Source organism: Bubalus bubalis, chromosome 3, assembly GCF_019923935.1.
Source record: "Bubalus bubalis isolate 160015118507 breed Murrah chromosome 3, NDDB_SH_1, whole genome shotgun sequence".
Taxonomy (NCBI): domain Eukaryota; kingdom Metazoa; phylum Chordata; class Mammalia; order Artiodactyla; family Bovidae; genus Bubalus; species Bubalus bubalis.
The window spans coordinates 138837263-138862886 of NC_059159.1; the positions used below are offsets into that span (position 1 = coordinate 138837263).

Consider the following 25624-nt stretch of genomic DNA (forward strand, 5'->3'; position numbering starts at 1 on the left):
ATTGCAGTGGCTTCTTTTGTTGCCAGATCTCAAGCTCTAGAACACAGGGTCAATAGTTGTGGTGAGCAGGCTTAGTTTCTCCGCAGCACATGGAATCCTCCTGCATCAGGGATCAAACCCATGTCTCCTGCATTGGCAGGTGGATTCTTTACCACTGAGCCATCAGGGAAGCCCCCACTACAGTCCCTTTGATGGTAACTGGAACAGAAGTCTACATATAGGGGAAGTCAAAAGAATGGCAGAGAGAGAAATGGAACTGGAATCATGGGATTATGTCTACTCTTAAGTTTGTCTTACTTCTAGATCTCCAATTATCTGAGTTAATAAACTTCTTTATCAGTTCAGTTCAGTTCAGCCGCTCAGTCGTGTCCAACTCTTTTCGACCCCATGAATTGCAGCACGCCAGGCCTCCCTGTCCATCACCAACTCCCAGAGTTCACTCAGACTCACATCCATCAAGTCAGTGATGCCATCCAGCCATCTCATCCTCTGTCGTCCCCTTCTCCTCCTGCCCCCAATCCCTCCCAGCGTCAGTCTTTTCCAATGAGTCAACTCTTCGCATGAGGTGGCCAAAGTACTGGAGTTTCAGCTTTAGCATCATTCCTTCCAAAGAAATCCCAGGGCTGATCTCCTTCAGAATGGACTGGTTGGATCTCCTTGCAGTCCAAGGGACTCTCAAGAGTCTTCTCCAACACCACAGTTCAAAAGCATCAATTCTTCAGTGCTCAGCCTTCTTCACAGTCCAACTCTCACATCCATACATGACCACAGGAAAAACCATAGCCTTGACTAGATGGACCTTTGTTGGCAAAGTAATGTCTCTGCTTTTGAATATGCTATCTAGGTGGTCATAACTTTCCTTCCAAGGAGTAAGCCTCTTTTAATTTCATGGCTGCAGTCACCATCTGCAGTGATTTTGGAGCCCAAAAAAATAAAGTCTGACACTGTTTCCACTGTTTCCCCATCTATTTCCCATGAAGTGATGTGGCCGGATGCCATGATCTTCGTTTTCTGAATGTTGAGCTTTAAGCCAACTTTTTCACTCTCCACTTTCACTTTCATCAAGAGGCTTTTGAGTTCCTCTTCACTTTCTGCCATAAGGGTGGTGTCATCTGCATATCTGAGGTTATTGATATTTCTCCCGGCAATCTTGATTCCAGCTTGTGTTTCTTCCAGTCCAGCGTTTCTCATGATGTACTCTGCATAGAAGTTAAATAAGCAGGGTGACAATAAACAGCCTTGACGTACTCCTTTTCCTATTTGGAACCAGTCTGTTGTTCCATGTCCAGTTCTAACTGTTGCTTCCTGACCTGCATATAGATTTCTCAAGAGGCAGGTCAGGTGGTCTGGGATTCCCATCTCTTTCAGAATTTTCCACAGTTTATTGTGGTCCACACAGTCAAAGGTTTTGGCATAGTCAATAAAGCAGAAATAGATGTTTTTCTGGAACTCTCTTGCTTTTTCCATGATCCAGCAGATGTTGGCAATTTGATCTCTGGTTCCTCTGCCTTTTCTAAAACCAGCTTGAACATCAGGAAGTTCACGGTTCACATATTGCTGAAGCCTGGCTTGGAGAATTTTGAGCATTACTTTACTAGCGTGTGAGATGAGTGCAATTGTGTGGTAGTTTGAGCATTCTTTGGCATTGCCTTTCTTTGGGATTGGAGTGAAAACTAACCTTTTCCAGTCCTGTGGCCACTGCTGAGTTTTCCAAATTTGCTGGCATATTGAGTGCAGCACTTTCACGGCATCATCTTTCAGGATTTGAAATAGCTCAACTGGAATTCCATCGCCTCCACTAGCTTTGTTCATAGAGATGCTTTCTAAGGCCCACTTGACTTCACATTCCAGGATGTCTGGCTCTAGGTCAGTGATCACATCATTGTAATTATCTGGATCGTGAAGATCTTTTTTGTACAGTTCTTCTTTATAGTTAAAGACATTTTGAGTTGGGTTTTCTATTATTTTCTATGAAATTATCCTAGCTTACACAGGTAGCAGATCCTATCTGATATCTTATGATTTAGTGGGAAAAGTGGACAATCAAATGTCTGGGTAGAGTTATACTTGAGCAACAGAAACCAGACTCCAGTGACCAAATGAAAAAGAAATTGTTATTATCATACAGTAAGACCTACAGAAGTAGACACTCCAAGGCTGGTGCAGCTATTTGAGAATGTCAGCAAGGAACTAGGCTCCTCGTTTTCTATCATTAGTATGTGGCTTTATAGTTGTAAGATGGCTCTAAAGGGCCAAGGAAACATACCAAGAGAGTATGTTTCTTTTGAAAACCTTTACCAGAAGCTCTATGCCTTAGGCATAGGCTTTTGAAGAGAAGATCAGAGAGGGAGGCATGATCAATGATGTTGTGTCCCTATCACTTTTCCCCCTCCTGACCAGTAATCAAGTTTGATTATTCCAATTATCAGTGAACCGTCAGTCTGAATAGCTGAATTAAATTTCAAGCATTGGCAACAATCATTGCTACATCTTCTATTTTCTATCATGATTGATTATGACAGATACCTAAAGAAAATGAGTTAAAATGCATTCTTGAGCATAAGTTGCAAAAGTTGGCTGGAGCAATGGATGGACAATAGACTAGATGAGAGTAGTGGACAATGGCTAGATAGGAGTAGTTTCTGATATATGCAGAAGGAGGAAAACAAAGAAGTAAAATGGATTTTGTGAAGGTAGGATATCTGTTGTTTTCATTTTTCATGACTCTCCCAAAGTGATCAATAGACTAAAGCCCCAAGAAGACAACAAACAGAAAAGAGATGTAGTTCACTACTGTGTAATTTTCCAGTTCAGTTTTTCCTTGATTTATCCATATATAGCATTTAAAATTGACTGCATGCGTGAGTGCTAAGTTGCTTCAGTCGTGTCCAACTCTTCGACACTATGCAGTATAGCCTGCCAGGTTCCCCTGTCCACAGGATTCTCCAGGCAAGAATACTGAAATGGCTTGCCATTCTCTCTTCCAGGGGATCTTCCTGACCCAGGAATAGAACCCCCATCTCTTACATCTCCTGCATTGGCAGGTGGGTTTTTTAGTTTTTATTTTTTTACGACTGGCGCCATCTGGGAAGCCCCTTAAAATTGACTACTTTCTTAAAATTCACTCTCAACTTCTAGAGCATTGTGAAAGTGAAAGTCACTCAGTCATGTCTGACTCTGTGACCCCATGGACTGATGGAATTCTCCAGGCCAGTATACTGGAGTGGGTAGCCATTCCCTTCTCCAGGGGCCTTCCCAACCAGGGATCAGACCCAGGTCTCCTGCATTACAGGCAGATTCTTTACCAGCTGAGCCACAAGGGAAGCCCAAGAATACTGGAGTGAGTAGCCTATCCCTTCTCCAGTAGATCTTCCTGACCCAGGAGTCAAACCGGGGTCTCCTGCATTGCAGGAGGAGTCTTAGCTATCAGGGAATTATCCTAGTTTTCTTAGAAAAGAAAAGGAAAGACTCTTCTCTTCCTATTCTATTCTTATTGTATGTAAAATATCCCACCTCCAGGCTTGGATTAGGGACAGAATGGACTCCTTCTGATGAAAACTCTTGAGGATAACTATATCATTTCCATTATAGAGCATTAACATTCTTACTATTGTTCAAAACCAATTAGAATTTTTTTGAACCATAGTTTACTTTTAGCTAGTGAAATATTAATATTTCCTACTTTGGAGGAAGAAGTAAGTATTATAAACAAAACAAAACAACAACTCAGTTCAGAGCTTCCAGATTGGTGAGATTCAGGGAAAGTAACATGATGGGAGAGCACGAGCCCTCTACATCCCTTCCTACATACCTAGCCCTATCCATCTCTTGCGTCTGGCTGTTCCTGTGTTGTATCCTTTTACAGTAAACTGATAGTCTATAATTACTTTCCTTGCTGTGTACAGATTACACAACAAAGTTCTGGAATAAGCTAGACAGTCCTTGAGAAGTTTGCTGAGTTCCAAAGATGTTCCTTTAGCAGATTACAAGCAAGACTTAAATGTCACTGAAGAAGTGATTTGAATAATATTAGAGATCATCAGTTCCTGCCTGCCTGCCAAATTCTCTTCACCACCATCCAGACTTGGTGTATGCACTGCTTTGAACAATTTTGAACGCACCACACTTCATTTCAGGATATAACACAAAATATTGGTCTGGTAATCACCATTAGCTCAAGGTTGCTACAAGCTGGAGCTGAGCTGTCAGTGGAATGGAGTCTGGAAATCATCAAGAAAGGGGTTGTTGCACTGCTCAAAGACAAGCTAAAGAAGTTTCCAGAACTGATATTCAAATATGATGAAGTAGGGGGGAGAAATTGAATGAAGGCAGCCAGAAGTTATGAACTTCCAGTTATAAGTACTATTTTAATGTACAACATGCCAAATATAATTAACATTGCTGGATGTTATATATGAAAGCTGTTAACAGAGTAAATCCTAAGAGTTCTCATTGTAAGAAAAACACATTTCCTTTCTTTAATTTTGCACCTATATGAAGTAATGGATGTTCAACTGAACTTATGATCATCACTTCACAATAAAAAAAACACACTGAAATATTCGGGAGAGACTCTGAGGAACAGAAGTAGACAGATTGGTGTATTTTTTAGTAAAGGATCACACAATTGTGTTTGCAATGCATACTTTGTTTTTTTTTTTTTTTAATGCAATGCATACTTTGATTTGGAGAATTGGTGCCAGTTGGCAGTAGATCACTTAGATAGTAGTGGGGGAAAAAAAAGGTGTGGGCAGAGAGGAGATTCACAACGCTAACATATGTGAAAAATCTGCTTTTAAAAGGTGCAAAAATAAATAGATGCGAAAGAAAACTATGGTGACAGAACCTGAGGCAGGGATTAAGTGCTAATGTTTTATCTATGAGGTGTAGTCTGGGGGCATTGACAGCGAAGGAGAGGGAAAGAGGAAGTTTGGTTGGCAAGTGATGTGTGCTGGCTGCTGCTTTGTGGGGAGCCTGGAACAGACGCAACTTGGAAACAGTCTACACCACACTGGACAAACTCCTCGAAGAAACTGTCCCTCAGAGAGGTTTGTGGAGGGAGAAAGGGAGGAAATTCTCCTCTCTTTCTCTCTTTTTTTGATGTTTTAAGATTTTAATGTTCTTTACCTTTCAACATAAACTTCTGATTGTGTCGATTGTGTCTAAACAATAGGGGGAAAGACTCTTCAGGAAAGATCTTCCAGAATTCACCATATCCCTCTCTTCAAATACTATAAAGAGAATGTTCAAGTGAACAAAGGATAAGAGAGTTTAACAGAGAGTTTTAGTTCAATGGCTTAACTAAAAAAGAGCCAACCAACCAACCTTCTTTTCTACTCTTTCAAAGGAAAACAAAAGTGAACCTGAGAACTTCTAAATCTTTTTTTAAAAGGGAGGGAGGGTGGAAGGGGAGAGGGCCACAACTGTTGCTAAGAATACTATAACGCAAGAAGTCAAGGATTCTATCAAATTCTAAAAATCTCTAAACGTATTACCGAGAACCACATTATTGGAAATACAAATGCATAGGGATATAAACTATTTGGTAGTAAAAAGACTTTGCTATATAAACATGTAGGATGTCACTTTAATCTCTTGATGAGAATAACAGTACAGAGAACAATCTCCAGTTTGCCCTTTAGTCTGGAATTCCTGAACACTTGGCGTGCCGTTGGTGTTGCCCTGAACTACCAGCTTTGGAACCCAGAAGACCCCACTGCTGTCATTTTGTAAAGGATCACGATTCACGCTCCTAGAGGACACCATCCACCCCACCCCCACGCTTTGTGTTTGTGTGCCTCGAGATACAAATAACTTTAATTTGCATAATTAAGTCCACAATCAAGTCTGAATACTGAGATCTAGCTAGAAAAAGTAGCAGCAAAGGCAACCTAAGCTAGTTTGTTAGAAAAGTAAGAGGAAGATTTCTCAAACACTTCAGTTCAAGTGGGGAATCCCTGGTGACTCAGTGATAAAGAATCTGCCCGCAATGCAGGAGATGTGGGTTTGATCCCTGGGTCGGCAAGATCCCCTGGAGGAGGAAATGGCAACCCAACCCACTCTAGTATTCTTGGCCTGGGAAATCCCTCAGACAGAGGAGCCTGGTGGGCTATGGTCCATGAGGTTGCAAAGAGCTGGACACGATTGAAGCAACTGATGACATGCATGCAAGTCCCACCAGCTGTGGATGTTTTACTGTTGTTCCTTGAAAATGAAGAATCTATGTCTTTCTGACCCAGAGACAGAACGTTTCTCTTCTCCATTGTCAAGCGGATTCTTTACCACTGAGCCACATGGGAAGCCATAATAAACATGTCTATTCAAGAAAAATGCCATGTTTGTTAAGGTTTTTTGGAGCAATTCCCAAGTTACTTTAAACTTTGTACATTATTCAAGGACAGAGTGCATATTGGTTAGGATGTGTTCGTCACTGATACATCTCCAAAGAATATTTCATGGAGGCTACCAACTTCTGAACATCTTCTATCCTGCCATCATTATTCAAAGAAGCCATGATACCTCCCACAGACCCATGCCCTTTCAAGGAGATTATATTGAATTCAAGAGCTTTATCAAGAAATCTTTTATTCTAAAGCGGCATCTCCATTGCAGAGTGAAATATTCATCTTGCTTCTATTCTGGGTTTCACTAGATATACATAGAATCCTTCAGAATTATCAATAATATGATACATCATTTGAGATTTGATGGAACTAAGCTTCATGGCTGCTTCACCACTGTTATTCTTTCTTTTTTTTTTTTTTTTTGAGGGGGTGACTTCCTTGACCAGAGATCAAACCTGCACCCCTGTAGTGGAAACATCGGAGAAGGCAATGGCACCCCACTCCAGTACTCTTGCCTGGAAAATCCCATGGATGGAGGAGCCTGGTAGGCTGCAGTCCATGGGGTCGCTAAGAGTCGGACATGACTGAGTGACTTCACTTTTCGCTTTCATGCATTGGAGGAGGAAATGGCAACCCACTCCAGTGTTCTTGCCTGGAGAATCCCAGGGACGGGGGAGCCTGGTGGGCTGACGTCTATGGGGTCACACAGAGTCGGACACGACTGAAGTGACTTAGCAGCAGTAGCAGCAGCTGTGGAAACATGGTGTCTTAAGCACTGGGTCACCAGGGAAGTCCTTTGCCACTGTTATTCTTGATCTACTCCAAGACCAAGCTGATGCTGTAGAAACAAGGTAGGGAGTTGTGTTGAATAAAGTGTTGTTTCCGGCCTGCACTTTGTATTCCACAAGGGAAGGGCACTCTCTGAGGGCAAACCCTAGCAGGATATCTTGAAATATCACCACTGTGACCCCTACAGAGCCAGCATTCTTCTGGGCACCATCAAAAATCACACCAAACTTTTAAACATCAAACTGGTTTATATGGGAAATTTGAGGACATGTCAAAAAGCAGCCACTGCTCCTTTGACATCAGGAACAAAGCAAAATTCTGCTCTGGGCCTGGTCTCATTTGTGCAGTAATACATGCAGAGGTGACCTGATTGAGGTTCCAGGGTCTTGGATTCAGAATTTTCCTGTAACTTCTAAGTTTAGAATGGATAACATTCACAGTTCCCAAACTTCAAGGCTTCTGGGGCCTTAGGTGACCAAGCTCTTGTCGTCAAATGGCTGGCACACCTTCCTACTTTCAGGTCAATCAGGCTTAAGGGGATAGCATGGAACTGGCTCATCCAACCCTCCTCTTTGCACAAAAATCATTGTCTGGAATGGCTAACAATTTCTGCACAAGATTCTATATGTTATTAATCTTAGCTAAAGCTGATAGGCTGTAGCTCATTTCAAGAACATGAATGCCAGCTCTTTGTGGCCTAATAATTCTTTCTATATCTCTAACAACACAGAGCTCAGTAGCTTGTTGCCCTGAGCTGAAATTGACCACCTACCTCCAGGTGTCTTCAGATAGTGGCATAGGTGGAGTTGGCCAGAGAGGCTCTATCAGTGGGCAGTCAGTATCTCTCTTCTATTTCCTTTTGGCCAGAGGTTTCCCTGCTGGGCATGTTAAGAGTTGGACTATAAAGAAAGCTGAGCAACGAAAAATTGATGCTTTTGAACTTTGGTGTTGGAGAAGACTCTTGAGAGTCCCTTGGACTGCAAGGAGATCCAACCAGTCAATCCTGAAGGAAATCAGTCCTGAACATGCATTGGAAGGACTGATGCTGAAGCTGAAACTCCAATACTTTGGCCACCTGATACGAAGATCCAACTCATTTGAAAAGACCCTGATGCTGGGAAAGATTGAAGGCAGGAGAAGGGGACAACAGAGGATGAGATGCTCAGATGGCATCCCTGACGTGATGGACATGAGTTTGTGTAGGCTTCGGGAGTTGGTGATGGACAGGGAAGCCTGGCATGCTGCAGTTCATGGGGCTGCAAAGAGTACATGACTGAGCAACTGAACTGAACTGAACTGAACTTCCCTGCTGGGAGTTAACTTCACTAGCATTTCAGATTGCATCATGCAGCGCTTCGGTGACTGTTAGGGAAGGCAGATCCACTGCCTGTGAGGTGTGGTATTTCATCAAAGTCTGAAAGTGAAAGAGAAAGCCAGAAACTTAGGGCACATTGATAGTTGCTCTGTATGTTCAGTGGCAGCCTTGAGATAAGGCCTGGCACTCTCCTAGAAAATGACTGATTTATGCCCAAAATGGCATCACTGTGAAGGCCCAAGTGACACTGGTTGCAGTAGTGGCAGCTGAGGTGGAGCAGGAAGCTGTCACCCATACTTTGTGGCTCTCCTCCCTGAAATTAGCAATGCTGCCTGTACAAGAAAAGCCCCTTAATGCAACAACATGGATGGACTTGGAGAAATTACGCTTAGTGGAATAAGCCAGACAGAGAAAGACAAATACTGTGTGATATCACTAACACATGGAATATAAAAAATACAACAAACTAGCAAATATAATAAAACAGAAGTAGATTTATACAGCACAAATCAGTGGCTAGGAGTGGGAAGAGGGAAACAGGGAGAGGCAAGACTGGGGTAGTGGATTAAGAGGTACAAACTACTATGTGTAAAATAAATAGGCTACTGGGATATATACTATACACAGAGAATATAGCAAATATTTTATAATAACTATATTGTATAACTAAAAATTGTAACTCACTATATTGTACACCTGCAACTTATATAATATTGTACCTCAACTATGTCTCAATAAAAAATTTAAAAGACTCTTCATTTGATGGGCTGCTTATAATAGCAAGTGATCAGCTAATTAATTTAAGGAAAATTAATTTTTAAAAAAGTCACGAATGGGACTTCCCTGGTGATCAAGTGGCTAAGACTCTGCACTCCCAAGGCAGGGGGCCTGGGTTCAATACCTGGTCAGGGAACTAGATTCCCCAACTAAGAGTTCACATGACTCAATTAAAGATCCTATGTGCAGGAACTAAGATCTGGTGCAGCTGAATAAACAAATAAATATAAAAAAAATAAAATGAGAAAGTTGTGAAAAATCTCTTGGGATGGAAGGGAAGGCTGGGGAACGAGATATGTAAACAGAAATCAGGCAGTTCTAGAATATTGAGAGCAGGAACCACCCAAGGTTTTACTGATGCTGCTGAAAAAATATGATAATTTTACCTTGTTTCCATTATTTTGTTCAAGGTACAAATTCCCAGGACAAAGTGCAAGCCTGGGTCAAATGCCTACACTTTTGGGTGATAAGGCATCTCAAATGACCAAGATTTCTATCTCATGAAGTCTATACAACTGGGAGAGAAAAAGTCTAAAAATAAACCTGGGTTCTATTAGAAAAGAAAAACTGATGCTGTATTATTTAATAAAATTCACCCTTATGGCTGTTCAGCATCAAAAAAATTTTGTTCCCATATATATATACCTTCAAAAATACTCCTGCCTAATAGAATGCAGCTATTCCTCATTAAGTAAAAAAAATTCTCACTCCTTCTTCAGGAGATAATTCAATGTCTCATGACTTACTGCATCAAAATCTATGTCAAGGATGTCTAAGTGAAATAAATTTTTGCTCTAGCTCCAGCTCAGCTGTCTTAGATCAAACCCCTAGAAGCAGAGCCCAACCCAGGGATTCTTGCACCAGGGATGTGCTGGGGAATTGCTCTCAGATAAACGGAGTGAGGGCAGCAGGATAAGGCAGGGAATCAGTCAAGCCATGATGTGGTCTCAGTCTGATTCCACAGAGTTCTGAAGTCCAAACTGTACACAGATTTGGTGCCAGTTTGAAACACAGGTATGAATAAATGATCTCGATTAAAAAGGTCACCTGATCTTACCGAATAAAGGCTCTAACCCAACTGGGGCCACCTCCACCTGGAACATATGTAGGTAAGGTAGTATTAGCTTGACCTCTTCTGCTTTTAAGAGATTTCTAGAGGTCTCAAATTCCCTTATACCCTCTTCCTTGGTAATTTTGAACTCCCATTGACTTTAGAAGAAACACATAAACTTGCTAAGTAAAAGTAGGTTGATCTCCTCCAGTTTAAAATGATCTAACTCAAGGTAGATAATTATTCAGTTCAAGATCTGACCTTTAAGGCTGTTTGCACTAAAAGCTCTTGACCTCCACCTTTCCAAGACTTTTTGAGGTCTGACTGCAGAAGGTTTAGGTTTTCTGATAATGAAAGTGAAGGGCCTTGTCTCGTGTCTTAATTTTGGCATCTATTCTCCCTATGGTTACCACTGAATAACCAAACCTAGCGTAACTGGTGGTCTGGTTTCTCCAGCACTCAGCTCAGTGGTTTTCCTTGACCAACTTGATCTCATTTGGCTTTCACTGGTATTGACAATCCTTTGAGATTCTGCTCTGTCTCCAACCAGTCTCTGGCTGAGCTGTCTACCATATTGCTCCCGCTATGCAGTAACTGTCCCCTTTCATCATGGTGGCCCTATGGAAAGCCCTGTAGCACTTAACTGGTGTTCCTCTTATGCCACATAGGAAGCAAAGGGAATTCTGAGATAACGAGAGAAATCTCAGGTTCTCTCTGCCAAACATGATATGCCTTCATTCTGCTGTGCTTTACTAGTTTATGTGGTCATAGGAACACTTAGCAGGGTTCCAGATAGAAATCAGTCTTGTGTTTGGCTTCTTACTTAACCTATCTGAAATTTCTGCTCTCACTTGCCCTGCCCCATGCTGAACCCTAGGGAGGTCTTGGAGGGACCTAGCTAGCACTTTCTACTTTCTGCCAAATCTGCCTCATTACTATCAAAATCAGTTATCCTCCTTTGGTCTGAGAAGCGGGTATTATATGCTTTCCTTCCCTACTATATATACCCTTTCTTCTTTCTAGGTAAACAAGGTGGCCCTTCCTTTTCAATGAAGCCTGTCTTCAATGGTAGCAAGACTTCAGGGTAAAAAGGAGCAAAGGGACTAAAATATCCCAAAGGGCAAAATGGGGAATTTCCTGGTAGCCCAGTAGTTAGGACTCTGAGCTTCCAATGCATAAGCACACAGGTTTAGTCCCTTGTCAGGAAACTAAGAGCCCGCCTGAAGGCCTACGAAAAAAAAACGGTGTGTGGGGGAGGGGAGGTGGATGGGGAAAATTTTGAAAAGCGTGACGTTTTGGTGACCAAACCTTTATCCCTAATTACAGGTTCTTGGGTTATAGGCCTGAGTTTGGGGAAGCAGGGAGAAATAGTGGGGAGAGCTACAGGGAGAAATAGCGGGGAGAGATATAGAGGGAGGTTAGGAAATTCTTACTCGTTTTGGACAAAGTGAGGTTGAGAATAGAAAGCTTTGAGGTCATAGGGTAGCTAGTATATCATTTTACCCCAACACTGTTGCTAGTGCATGTTGTTCAGTTAGCAAACAGGGAAGCCCAACCCCACAAAATGTTTGCATTTTACATTTTCCAATGTGTACTTGCACATCCTACCACCTTGATTCAGATTAGCTCCCCATTCTACATATAGACAAACGTATACATGCCTGGGCTTTAATTTTCCAGGTATCCATTTCTCACAAGTCAAATGACTGAAGTACCAACGTCTGGCTTGGGTAAATGATGTTCACTTGTGTATATAATGCCCCATTTTTTTAATCTAAGAGGATTCGAGTACATAATTTTATTCAACACATTGTAATTCCTAGTTTGACGTTTTAAGTAACATGCTTGTTAATTTATAAACATTCATGTGCATGAACGGATGTTGGTTTCTGCTTCTTAAACACGTAAGAGTACTATGAACCTTCCTGCTCCATGTTTACTGGTGTAATTATTGGTCTCTCCAAATAGCTTTGCTAACCACTGCCTCTTCAGGAGCTACAATGTACACCTCAGGAATTAAATACTTTGTGATCCCAAAATTCTCATGTTTATCAAGCACTGTTGATTTTGATGGTGGTCCTAGAATAGTTTGACATTGCAATATTGCTTCCTAACGGTTCAGTGCCTCCGTAACAAGTTAGGCTGGGACTTTCTTGGCAGTCCAGTGGTTAACAACATTCTGGGCTTCCACTGCAGGGGATGTGGAGTTCAGATCCCTTGTTGGGAACTACGATCCTGCAGTGTGTGGCACAGCCCCCCCCCCCCCACCCCAAGTCATCAGTTTCACTTCAAATTTGCTAACAATGGGCAAACCTTGATAAATAAAATATAGCATTTAAGGCTAATTTACACTCAACACACCAAGACTGAATTTCCTTTTATGTGGAACAGTAATTCCCTTCAGAGTACCAACAATATAAGGTGTTTTACATTTTGAGACAATCATTGATAGGGTTAAGAGAAAAACTTGATTTTCCTAAAAGATTCTGTGTATTCCAGTGGTTGGACAAGAGTAACTGCTGGTTCATTCAAAAAAACTTAAAGTACACTTTCACCAGTCTATTTATATAATTAATTCCTGAATGACAAGTGAAAACTTTGAAAGCCTGTATTCTCTCCAGGGATACTTCCCTCCAATAGAATTACAATTTGACTAAAATATCATTACTGATAATCTTTCTCCAGAGGAAGGTCTCATTTCAACATGAATAGGTTACACTACCCTCAGCAACCCAAGCTTACTCATGCTTAAAATACAGAAGCGGAAAGCTAACCAACACCCAGGTGGCAATTCAGACTAATTTCATCTTTGAGAAAACCTCGTCACAGGTAGCATTAAGTAATGTTGTGATACCACTGTCACTTATCAAGAGAACACTCACTGCACCACCACCCCGCCCCCGCATCCTTGAACTAAGAGGGCTATCACTAAAACATTAAACACCTTCATGTGTACTGCTCACACATTTCAGAAAATTCTGCTCACTTCAGCCTATCATGTATGTTTTCTTGAAACTTAGAATTGCATCCATGAATTATTCTCCACGTTCTCAGGCTTTCTAGACAAATTCGAAGTTAACCGGTAGCACCTGACTTATGAGCCAAGAACCAGGGGGAAAAAAAATTATCCCAACAAACCAGAGCTATTTTAAAGATAGAAACCTAAGAATCTGCAAGCATATCACAGGTAATATGAGAACAGGAAGACTTTTTCAGTTTACCACCCCCATGAAATCTGATTTATAAATGCTAGAAAAACACTTCACACAAAAAAATACATAATTTAAGATTATTGTATTTCCTTACAAGAGGAACGTTTTAACAAATTTTACAGGTGTCAATCAACTCTTGTTCAAAATTGGGCACACATCAAATCTAGCATTATGGGAGTTTTATTTGGAAGTGAACTTTAACTATTAATACAAATGCCAAGAGATACTACACAAAACATCCACAGGAATTTTTTTCATCTTTTTTTTTGAATTGTTCACAAACATTTCCTACATAATCCAACATACAACAGAGAAATGGTACATCTTTTTCTTTCAGTTTGCATACAATGGAAAAACAAGAATATATATATATTTTACAAAGTTTAACTAATAGACACTACCAAGCTGACAGTTAAGTCTATATGTGAGAAATTATCTAATAAAAAATAATCAGAATTTATTTAGCATCAGTCACTTCCATAACCAAGTATTATTCTGATTGATAAAACTTGTCATTAAGCTTCTGGTATAAACTTATACCACTATTCCATCGGTTGTGTTGCTCCCCACCTTGGTTCTTCAGAATTACGAACAGAAAATCGTTGCAAAGTAGGGGCAAGCATTTGCAAAAACAAACAAAAATCCCCAGCTTATTATAAGCATGAATGTGTGGTGGAATTTCCTCCCAAGCAATGGACTTCAAATCATTAAGAATCACCAGAACTGAGTATTGTCAAGATATTTTGCCTAAGTCCAAGAAGAGATGCCATTTATTTATATCCAACAGAGGACTGAAAATTAAACTTAGTGTTCCGTTTGGGGGTAGGTTGGAGGGAATTCAGCCATTTGAAAAATGACCATCTTAAAAAAAATGACCACCAAAAATAGGTTCACTAAATTTATTTTAAAAATCATAAAACGTTTCTTACAAAAGAGCATTACATTCTGCACACTGCTCTGAATAGATGCCAGGGACATATGGACTACTGTTACTTTTCCTCCCTGTCCCACCACCCCAAATGTTACAGTGACCACAAAGCAAAGTGTTCACATTAATTACATGGGGGGACTTCTTTAAACCACCAACAATGAACAAAAATTAAAATTCACTCACTCTGCTGCTGTTTCAAAATTTCAATGTTAGTTTTCGCACACCCTCCCCCACCCCCACCCTGTTTGTAAGGAACTAAAACATTACATCTGGTGAACAGCAAAGATTTCACTACACCTCAAATGCAGAACACCTATGAAGCAGAGGAATGTTGGCTTTTTAAACAGAAGCAGATAAAAAAAAAAAGATGCAGGACTCCTTCAGTTCTTCACTAGTCTTAGAAAAACTTTCCAGAATACTGCTTCACACTATAAAAAAGAAAAAATATCTTGCATTAGAATCCTTCAACATCTGCATACTGCTTCACACTATAAAAGAAAAGAAAAAAAAGTACGAATTAGAATTTTTGTTCGTAACATCTTAATCAATCTTAATCAACATTAAGACAATTTCAATGCTAAATTAAAATGATAAACATGTCCATTACACAATTAGAGATAAGAACTAAAACATTAGTAATTACAAATTAGAGCAATGTAAAGTCCAAGAAAAAAGATTAATAGTAAATCAGACATTAGTAGAGCAGAATTGTTAATATATGGTAGAAAAGACAAAGAAATGCCAGTTAAGGTGTGAATTGCTGCATTTTACAGCACCAATCATTTGTCCTGTAGAGGCATGGCCTGTGCCATATGGCAGACTGTGATTTGTTGTCGATTCAGTTATCTAAAAACAACAAAATCACTAGTCTTCCACACAGAACTAGACCAACATCCACTGAATCTTCTACATTTTCTACAGGCTCTGTGTAATTTGTAACAAGTGGTTTTGGCAGCAGTTTTCACCAGAAAAATGAGAAGTTTGCTTGGTTAAGGCTTCTTCCAGTAAGATTAGTATCGAATGTCTTCGTGTTTTAGCAAGAAGGCAGAAGAAAATTAAAGCAAAGCTATTAGAATGTTTAGAAGTTAGGTCCCCAAAAGGTTGAGACACCATGGCTTCTAAAAGAAAAATCAGCTGAGAAAGAGAAGCTTTTTAAGGTTTTAGTATGTGTAGGCTAATAACATAAAGCTAAACAAACTGACCTGTTCTGCAGCAAATACTGTGCATTCTGTATCTGGTCCTGTGTTCCCGTAATGGTAATGATCCGATCTTCGGATCCTTCTAAAGGCTCATCAATTTTGATCGAAGCTCCTGACTCATGACGGATTTGTTTAATCCGCTGACCACCTTTGCCAATAATAGATCCAGCCAACTGCAAAGATTTTTAAAAGCAAGTGTTTATGATATACTTAAAAAAAAAACAAAAAACAACAACAAAACACCCTACCCTGTATGTTCAGTGACCATCAAGAACATTCTTGTACAACTTATTGACTATACTGTGTTAATTTAATGCCCTCCAACCAGTCAGAGTTTGAATTACAACCTATTTACACCACCCACTGACATTTCCGTTAATAAATGAACCAGGGGCTCAAACCCCTGATAATTGCTTTTAATAGCACTGAACACTGTTTGACAAGGCTTAAACTGGAGAACACTTCACTGAAGTTCTTGAAACACAATTTTAATCCTTAAAGGGAATACTTTTGTTAAAACCTTCGTTAAGTCAGAAAACTCATAAAAATGACTCATATAATATTAAAAATACTTACATCTTTGGGAATAGTTACTTGTGTAGTAATAATAGGTCCACCAAGATCACCATATGAGCCACGACCCCCTGCATAGGAATAATCTGATTTAAATAATGAGTATTAAGTTCATATACAAAGCATGAAATAATATTTGATTTCAGAAAGAAGAAAACTTACCATATCCAGAGCCACCCTAAAAACAGAACAGACAAAAACAGAAAATTACTTTGCCTTCCAAACTTTAGGTAATTAAACACATTTCTAAAAAACCCCCAGTTATTTTAAGTAACCAAAGCCCTCCCGTATATTCCCTAGTAAGCCAATTTCAGAAAATAATCTTCAGGGGAAGAAACCATTCAGGTACACAGCGTTCCAAGAAACAAAAATGTTATATGGGGGAAATAAAATATTTAATTGGTGAGTAAACAAGCACTTTAAGATTATTAACATAAACACCCATGATACTCAACCTGTGGTTCATAAGCCATCTGCCACTCTGATGGGCTCCATGTATCTATTGCAGAGTCCCAGGTTTCATCAGCACTGAAACCAACCTGTGTTGAGAGAGAAAACTATTAACATCAAACTGCATGGTATTTGTCAGAGCCACCATTTTTATACATCAATTTCTACTTCATGACTCTACATAAAAGTTTTCAGTAATCATGTATTTTAGGGGCAAACAGAGTGGAACAAGTCCTAATATCCCAGCAGACAAACAGAAACAATGATTTAAGTGATTAACAGAGTATATTTGTAAGACAAGTTCTTCAGTTAACACATTCAATAAAATGTTAGCTGACTTTTAAACCCTTTAGCTCTCATAAATACATTAATGAAGTATCAAAGTTCTTACCATGCCATCATAACGGTCTCCAGGTCTTCCTCTTCTGTCATAGGCCATTAGATCTCTGCAAGCATAGTAATTGTAATCTCAGCTGGTCATGTGTTTGAAGTATTTGAAATGAAAACCTACCCCCTTCTATCTGTGAAGTGCTGCTTCTTGTATGTTAATGTGTGGATGAAAGAAACTTACCCTCCTCTAGGTGGTGGTGGTGGTGGAAGAGGAAGATTCCGAGCTCTACTACCTCCCCGGCCACCTCGTCCGGGAGGGGGTGGAGGAGGTCCTCGACGAGGGCTCATATCATCATAATCTCTTCTGGAGGGAGGCATGGGACGCCCACCCCGACCAGGCGGCATTCTGTCAAAACCACCTCTTCCCCGCATGGGAAATCCCACAGGACGTCCACGGCGGTCATCAAACATCATTGTAAAACCACCATAATCATAGGTTTCATCATAAAAATTGGGATCATAAGGCTGAGCGCGTCCTTTGATGGGAGACTGAAAGAAAAACACAGCAACTTTATAGATTGAGGAAAAAAACCTTAGTTCACATTAGTAATTCTTTTAACAGAAAACTTCAAGCACTTTGTATTTCTCTTGGGAGATACTTGTGGTTAAGGATAGGGACAGGAGTTTGAAATTAAAAAAATTGGGAATTTTACTGCTAGTGAGGCAACAGTTTAATTTTACCCTTAGCGTTAACAGACCACAAATTCCTTTCAATTTCACAATGGGGATTGGGGATCACCATCTAGTACTATAGAGGAACCATACAAACTTCATTTGAATGATCAAAAGTTATTTAAAAAAAACCTCACTAACAATCAAAAGACAATAGTACAGATTCTCCCAAAGTATTTCTAAATTAAATTGATGGGAAAGCAGAGTGATAGAAATTGTTAGGGAAAAGTAATTTGTCTTTGCCTTCTGAAATTACTTTTGAGTAAGAAATCTGTTTTGTGAAATTAAATGTAAATAAAAGAGTTCTGAAGGTACCTCTGATATAAGATCAAGGATGATCTTTATGCACTCTACAACCCTATCAGGTTTTCCTCCGATAAGAACGACTCTGTCAGTAGATTGAGGACAACATTCCTGGAAAAGCTTGATTGTTGTCTGAGTATTCTGCAATAGGTTTACAAAATAAGCAGCATTAATCAATCAGAAAAAAAGGAAATGCACTAAAGAAAAAAAAAGTTCTAGGCTTAGACAGATTTAATTTATATTTTAGTAAAATTTCCCCCCATGTAAAACCTTGTTAGTAAGGGCTGGGCTTTGCAATACACTTTTGGCAAATAACTTGTCTAGTATGGCCAAGCCATTCTACTATATCTTAATTAGCAAACTACATAATCTTAGGGGGAGGAAACTCAAAAGAGGGAATGAGAAAAGCCTACCAAATCCTTAAAACAACTATTTTCCAATAATTCAGCAGAAAACAAAACACTGGCTTTACCTCTCGAAGTTCTTTGATTTTAGCACCTTTGACTCCAATAATTCCTCCTGCCAGACTCTGATGAATCAACAGTCTCAACTCGCAGTCAAAGTCGCTTCCTTTATAGTGTTGGTACTGTGGAGGGAGTTACAGAATTTCAGTTCCAAATCAAGGATTCCCCAATACACACTTATCTGCTATAAGCATACCAATATACTGTTGCAGTGAGCAACCTGAATTTATATTTCAATAACTTTACCAGTTATGTGCTATTATCCTCAATAGCCAGGCCCAAAAAGGACATTCTGCACCACCTTAAAAAACTATTTTATTTTCAGGTCCTGCAACACCATACCCACACTGCAGCCATTTAGCATGTCGCTGTTACCACAAAATTATTATTAACATTCAAATAACACCATAATAAAAATGACTGCAAAGCACTTTGCAAATGTAGTTAATTCCCACTGCAGCATGGAGCAGGGTCAACAGTGAGTTGTAAGACCATTCATTTATCATCTTTTTAAGCCTTTTTCTATAGAGACGGGAAAAGTACACTATGTTGAAAATAAAATCGATCCTATGGGCCAGGCTCCATACTTCAGTGGGGTTCAATGGCACTATGACATACATTTAAGCATTCCACAGCATCAGATTCGAGCGGGAGCTGGCTGGTTGCAGTGGGTGATGGCAACTGCAGGCCCTGAAAGTAGAAAAATAAGAGTAATAGGTTAAGTGTCTAGTGTGATCAGGCTATTGTCGCATATATTGGTAAAGCTACTACAACATATTTCACGACTATCATTAAATAACAAGAAATTGCTTATCTACACTAACAATCAACATACAATGCTTTTCTCTGTACACCTAGCAAACAAGATTACACAGAATTTAAAAATACTCAAACTAGATCAAACATAGTCCTTTCCAACATAGTCTCACAGTCAGTAGTCTAACTCAAAACCTCTTCTAAAAATAAAGCCCATAATATGCATGCTAAACTCCATGAATGTGCACAACCACAGGTAGTTCCTATCTACTCCAGAATGGCTAGACTACATTTTTAAACAAGTAATGTGGGATGTAAAAGAATCCTGCACTTTAAGCAGCAGAGTGTAACACATTGCTGCTAAAAATCTATTATGTCCAGTGTCTTTCCACCTCCCCCATTTTGCCCCATTAAATATATTAAGCACCCCCCATTGCGAAATACATTTAAAAAATGAGCCTACCTCTTCCAAGGTAGGGATGATTTTCTTCAGAATTTCTCCAATCGTTTCAATATCAGCACTGATACTCAATATGCTGTCAAACACCACAAATACCAGATAGTACAAAAAAAGGTGGAAAAGAAAAATGAGTTTTGTGGTCATCAACAATAGTCAAACTTTTACAGAGATGAACATACAATTATTTAATAGTCCCCATTTAAAGTAGCCTATTTATACATTTTTCACATGCATTTTGTTTTATGCCCAATACAAACATGGTAACAATATTAGGAGACTTGCAGAGAGACAGAGAGAATGGGCTCTTGGAAGGGCTCAGATTAAGTGGGCAATAAATTGACCAGAACTGAAGCAGAGTTGAATATTTATGTTCCCCGCCACCACTAAGTTAATTAAGGATACCCTCGCTGTTACATTGGAAAAACTGGCACACCTTCTCTCAGGCAAAGTAGGGGAATATGCAAGTGGTAAACACTGTATTTGGAGTAAGGTTATGGATACCAGTTAGAAATTAGATCACTAATGGGCTCTGCAAGAAAACAAATACAAATGCGAGACAAAAACAAAGACAACACAAATGAGAAGTGAAGGAAAGTGAACCAGAGTTAGCATTTCATCAGAAAAAATTATGAACAGGCAATGTTGGGAAGCAAGGTGGGCCACAAAGACAGAGCGAGAGACTGTTTCGGTAACAATTTGATTTACAATGCAGCAAATATGCAACACTTGAAGCTGTGCTCCTTCCATTGAAATAAAATTAGTGGATCGTTTGGGTGGGCAACTCACGGTAAAAGTTCAGTGACAAAAAGACTTAATGGGGAAAATAAGACAGAAACTTGAAAAACAATACACCGTCTAAAGGGGATACTATTTAATTATATAAAAGGCAGGTAATAAAATACATTTCTCTCTTTCTAATCAGGCAGTGAGGCATAAACTGTTGGGACATACCGCTCGGGGCCACTGCTGTCTGGGACTGAAACACTGGCATTGTACTGCATTGGTCATTGGCGTTCGTGGATGTTGGCATTGGGCATGGGCATTCAATCAGAAGTTGTCAAGTATGGTACCCGTTTGGCAACGAGCACATTTTTGGGCATAGCCAACCAGGGTTTTCACATGGGCGTTCAGGGGCGGATGGGCCAACGTCATGGTGGGCAACGCAGGGGTAAGTCGATCCAGTACATGGGCAACGGAGATATATGGCCAAAAAAACAAGGAGAGGGAAAAGGGGGAAAAGCAATAAATTTTAATTTAATACAAACTATACTCATACTCTCAATTAATGAAACAAGCTTAAGTTGTTCTGAAGACTAACACAATAATGGACTTCTCTATATCTGACTGTGGCTTAACATTTAAGGACCTTTAATGATGGTACTTTTAAAAAACAAACGATGTTTCAGTAGCAGGCTGGCTCATGAGGGTAGACACAAAACCTGTCATGACTTGAATTCTCGAGGAAATGGGGAAATTATTAACCCAGATAATTATACAGAACATCTGGATTAAGAGGAAAGAGGTTTATAAAAGACAAAAATTCTCACACCACCAAAAATCCTAACTTAAATGACTAATTTGGTTTCCTGGAGGTTTAAAACGCATTCCTAGATCCTAACAGGCAAGTTTGTAAAATTTAAATTTTTAAGTTCAGTTTACAGTAATCAAGAGGAACATACAAAGATCTGCGACCAAGAGAGAAATGAAATACTATCAAATAAGTTTTCAACACAAAGTTCTTATTTGCCTCAACTTCAGCAAGGAAACATCAAGAGTGTGTAACATGAGAAAAAAAATTAAGAAATTTGGTGTAGCCAAGTCCTATAAATATGCTCACTTCTGGTGATACCAACATTTAATGTGTCTAATCACAAGAGTCAACCCACTATAAAATATGAAGACACAAATTATCAGCATTGACAGACGGTCACCCAGTTATAAAATTAAGTGCCTACTCTATTCTTTACCCATATCTAAATCATGCAACCTCAACTTCTTTGTGCTCCTTGTGCAAACTGTTCAAGAACAGATGGGCAAATTGGGGGGGAAAAAAGGGAATAAAAATATGGAGTTTAATCAGCCACCTGCAACGGTTTTCAGTACTACTGTACTTGATTCACACATGGGAAATGGTGCAATTAAGGGGTTTTATACTGTTATTTCTAATTAAGATGTTATCTTGCTTGAAGTGAATAATTTGGTGTAACGTTATTAGAAAGTGAGGAGGTTTAATAATAGACCCCCCCCAACTCAATCTGGGCTTTGTTAGGAATGGCAAATCTTTAGAATTACCTATGTATTCAATTATTATAAAAGGCTTGTATCTAGGCTATTAAATGATTTCTATGATGCAAATCTTTAAATTTCTAAAAACACATAAACTGAAGCTGCCTGTGTAGTAGTTTAAACTCTTTAATACTTACGTCTGTACGGAGAGCCTTAATATTCTTGCCTCCTTTTCCAATCACTGCCCCAGCATTCTGGAGAAGATAAAAAGAAACTTAGTGTGTCTTCTTAACCTTTTAGTCAAAAACAAACACCACAACAAGCCTAGCGTATCTAACCTCGTTTGGTTATAGCAATGGAAATCTATTTGGGGATATTAAAACCACAAGGTTTAAACAAAAACCAAGAGTTTATGTTACATGCTCCGGGGACTAAATACCTAGACAGAGCTTTGAAATATTCAGAATGCCAGAAATATACTGAGTATAAATCTTAAGCACTGGCACCAAATTTACAATACCCGTTTGCAAGTCAATTAACTTAAATTCTAGCAGATACTTTCACATTTTTTAGCTATATTATCAGTTAAGTAAGCTGCCAATCAGGATGTTATCTAATGAACCCACAATGAAATAAAAAATACTATCTTTAAGACATTAATGCTATAAGGACCATCCACACCCATCTCCTAATTAGGCTTGTAGTAGTCCACCGTGTTAAGGGCTTTCATTTTAATCATTAGCAAAATAATTACCATGACCTAAAAAGTCTGTTTAGAAACAGCCACACAATTATTTTACATTCTGCAGCCTTCTGAAGGCTTCCCAGAAGGCTCAAACATTTTCCTTAATTTCTACTTTGAGTAAGAAACAATTTCAAGAATAAAATCTATACCTTGCTCTGAAGCAGAATGCGTAATTCAACCATCTCATCAGTGTTTCTAGATCTTTTAAAAGCTTGTTCCTCTTCCATATCTTCAGCAGGGCGTTTACCTAAAAATTAACAGTTTAGGTTTCAGAGAGCACCAGCATCTTCAAGAAAGGGTACCTTTAATCACATTTTAGTTTTAACCTACAGATTTAACATTTAACTCCATTCCCTTTGAAGGAATTGTTAAAGCTTGTTAAAAAAAAAAAAAAAAAGGGCAATCTTCAACTTTTAAATCAAAATACACTCCCTTAATTTTCTAAACACGAGATTTATTGTGACAGCACATCAAAGGATTAGAAATTTCTAAATCCAAGAAAAAAACTTGTATTTACTGGCTTTCTTTTAATCAGTTTCCTCACCTAGGCAAGTGACAGTTAACTTCTAGTTCAAAAAAGTAACTAACAAGGATCTCAGGGAAAATAATGAAATTAACAAAACAAAAAAAACGTCAAAATGTTTTCTCACCAAATTCTCCATTGGTTTCAGTGTTGGGAAAGGTTTCCTCTGGCTGTTCAGTTTCCATTTTCTTGTATTCAAGGGACACACCAATCTGTTAAAAAAATAAAGAGGCTAGTACACTTGGTTTCTTGGAAAGTAGGCTGTGCAGCGTACTAAATATTACAAACAAGGGAAAGAAATGACTATTTCCAGAACGTACCAGTTATTAAATATATCCTTCCAGGGCAGAACTGAAGTGTTCTGGGCGGGACCAACTGACACCCTAGTGCTGTAGTAGCCTACGAAAACCAACACAAATCAGTTTTGCTTTTTTGGTTATTACCGAATACTAATGACTACAGATTTGAACACAACAAAAAGAGCCATTTCTAAAACTTATTTTAGCATCTTAAATTTCCAAAGGACCGCCCTAAAACACAATTCAAAAGACCTATCTAATTTTTCTGTAAAAGAAAAAAATACCGTAATTTTGGATCAAGTTCCACCACAACAATGTTTTACATAAATACACAGAAACCAGACGCATAAGGCATTTAAGCCCCCGAGTAATGAGTCTCGAATAATGCTCCCCAAAGTACCCATTTATAAATATATGCATAAATTATTTTTACATCTGGATTCTAAACTTCTGGGTTTCTTTCCACCGGTGACTTGAAAAGTCTACTTGAAATATAAAGGCAAATTCAAGCCATACCCAACCGTCTGGCCAATCTACTGGAGCGATAAACAGGCAAACCTCAAACAGGAGTACACCCAAACTGCCTGTAGTACTCGACTAACAACCCTTGAACACCAATAACATCACTAGCGGGATATTTCAAATTACGTTAAAAGCGGTATAACCTGACAATTTCAGCACCACCAGACTGGCGATAGGACTGTGAACAGCCTTTTAGCTCCCCTCTCCTGACTGGCAGGAGGCGACATGCGGCTCCCGTTATGAGAGAAATAGCTCAACAGCTCACAGTCATGGCAGTATTTACGCCTTCCACTCTTCCCAGGAACTGAAACGCCAACCTGGCCCCAAACTCAAATACTGAGGTGCTACGGAAGATTTAGATAAAGGGGGTTGACGACAAATAGCAGGCTGTTTATAACGATAAACCCAATATCCTCCAAGTGCTTTAGTCGCCAGACCCAAAAAATCGCTAAGTATATGCGCGACCAGCCAAGGGCAAACATGCCCTCCTCCCCGCAACGCCCGAAACCGGGATCGGCAACCGCCAAGCAACAGAGGTTGAGAAAGCTCCCGAGGCGAGAGCACCAGCGCCGCACCTCTCCTCAGCCCGATCCGACAGGAAATGGCGGCCCGCGTAATGGCGACTACGTGCTACTAGGCGGAGCCGAGCGCGGACCCCCTCCCCCACCCACCACGCGGTCCCGAGACCTCGTCCCCCGCGCCCTCCCCCCACCGCGGGAGACAAAGCAACCAAGGCAGCCCCGACCCTTCCAGCTCGCCCGTTCCAGACCCAGGCCCGCAGCGCCCAAGTGCGGCGGGCCCCGCACAAAGAGAGCGGCGGCGTTGTCTACCGCCCTCCGGCTCCCTCTCCTTCCCACACAAGGCCTAGTTCCCAACAGAACAAAACTCATCCCACCGGCACAAGCCTCGCGACTCTCCGAAGCCTCTAGTACCACAACGCAGACTGCAGATATACGCTCAGGGAAATGGCGGAGGTGGGGGGAGGGGAAACCCGGCAACGTTCCCTCCCAGAACCCGCCAACCACCACCAAGCCCCCAAACGCCTTCCCTCAAGTGGAGAAAGTACTCTCCGGCCCTCACCCCCACGCGCCGTTCGCCCAGCCCCATTCCTCACCCGGCAAGGGTACCGTCCCTATGCCGCCGCGCCTCCTCAGCCGGTCACAGCTAGACAGAGAACAAGCGTAGGCCCCCACTGCCCTCCCCCGCCTCCACGCACTCTTCTACGCCGCCGCCGGGCCCGATTGGCTGCACCGGCTACAGCGGTGGCGCGAGAGCGAAGCGATTGGCCCAAGGCCGCGTCAATCAAGGCGCGGGAGGAGACGACAACCCCGCCCCCCGCCGGCGCCTCCCTTCAGACTGTAAGGCCGCTAAGGGCCTGAGAAAAATCAGACTTCGAAAAAGTCAACGCAGCCTTTAGGGAGGCCAAACCCCTGCCCGAACCCGCAGTGCCCAAGCCCCAGTAACTCTAAATTACCTATAGGCCGCAAATAGGCGGGAAGTAGGCAAGACGTCGAGGTCGGTGCAGCAGAGAAACAGAGGATAATGGCGTCTGCAGTGCTTTCGCCTGAAGCGCCCTCCTCCTTTCTCGTTCGCGCACTCACTGGCTGGGGGGAGGGGGGGAGG

At 40.5% G+C, this 25624-nt stretch overlaps 1 protein-coding gene and 1 pseudogene across 8 annotated transcripts; both read right to left on the reverse strand.

The window, feature by feature from the left end:
- Window positions 1-6971: 6971 nt before the first annotated feature.
- On the reverse strand, window positions 6972-13226 carry LOC102391437 (annotated as a pseudogene).
- A 325-nt stretch (window positions 13227-13551) lies between these two features.
- Window positions 13552-25613, reverse strand: HNRNPK (heterogeneous nuclear ribonucleoprotein K). Of its 8 annotated transcripts, none has more exons than XM_025281953.3 (17): window positions 25476-25610; window positions 23501-23579; window positions 23308-23392; window positions 22807-22904; window positions 22110-22166; window positions 20638-20681; window positions 19690-19762; window positions 19089-19160; window positions 18479-18592; window positions 18019-18147; window positions 17213-17520; window positions 17033-17087; window positions 16647-16730; window positions 16354-16369; window positions 16195-16262; window positions 15622-15791; window positions 13552-14907 (listed from the first exon to the last, which is right to left on the reverse strand). In XM_025281953.3, the coding sequence occupies exons 3-17, from the start codon at window positions 23363-23365 to the stop codon at window positions 14874-14876; spliced, it is 1380 nt and encodes a 459-aa protein (XP_025137738.1). In that variant the 5' UTR covers window positions 23366-23392; window positions 23501-23579; window positions 25476-25610; the 3' UTR covers window positions 13552-14873. The 8 variants fall into 8 exon arrangements, with proteins under 8 accessions (XP_025137738.1, XP_006059161.1, XP_006059157.1 ...); XM_006059099.4 differs by having other exon boundaries at window positions 13552-14847; window positions 16195-16277; window positions 25476-25608; XM_006059095.4 differs by having other exon boundaries at window positions 16195-16277; window positions 25476-25608.
- Between the last annotated feature and the right edge of the window lie 11 nt (window positions 25614-25624).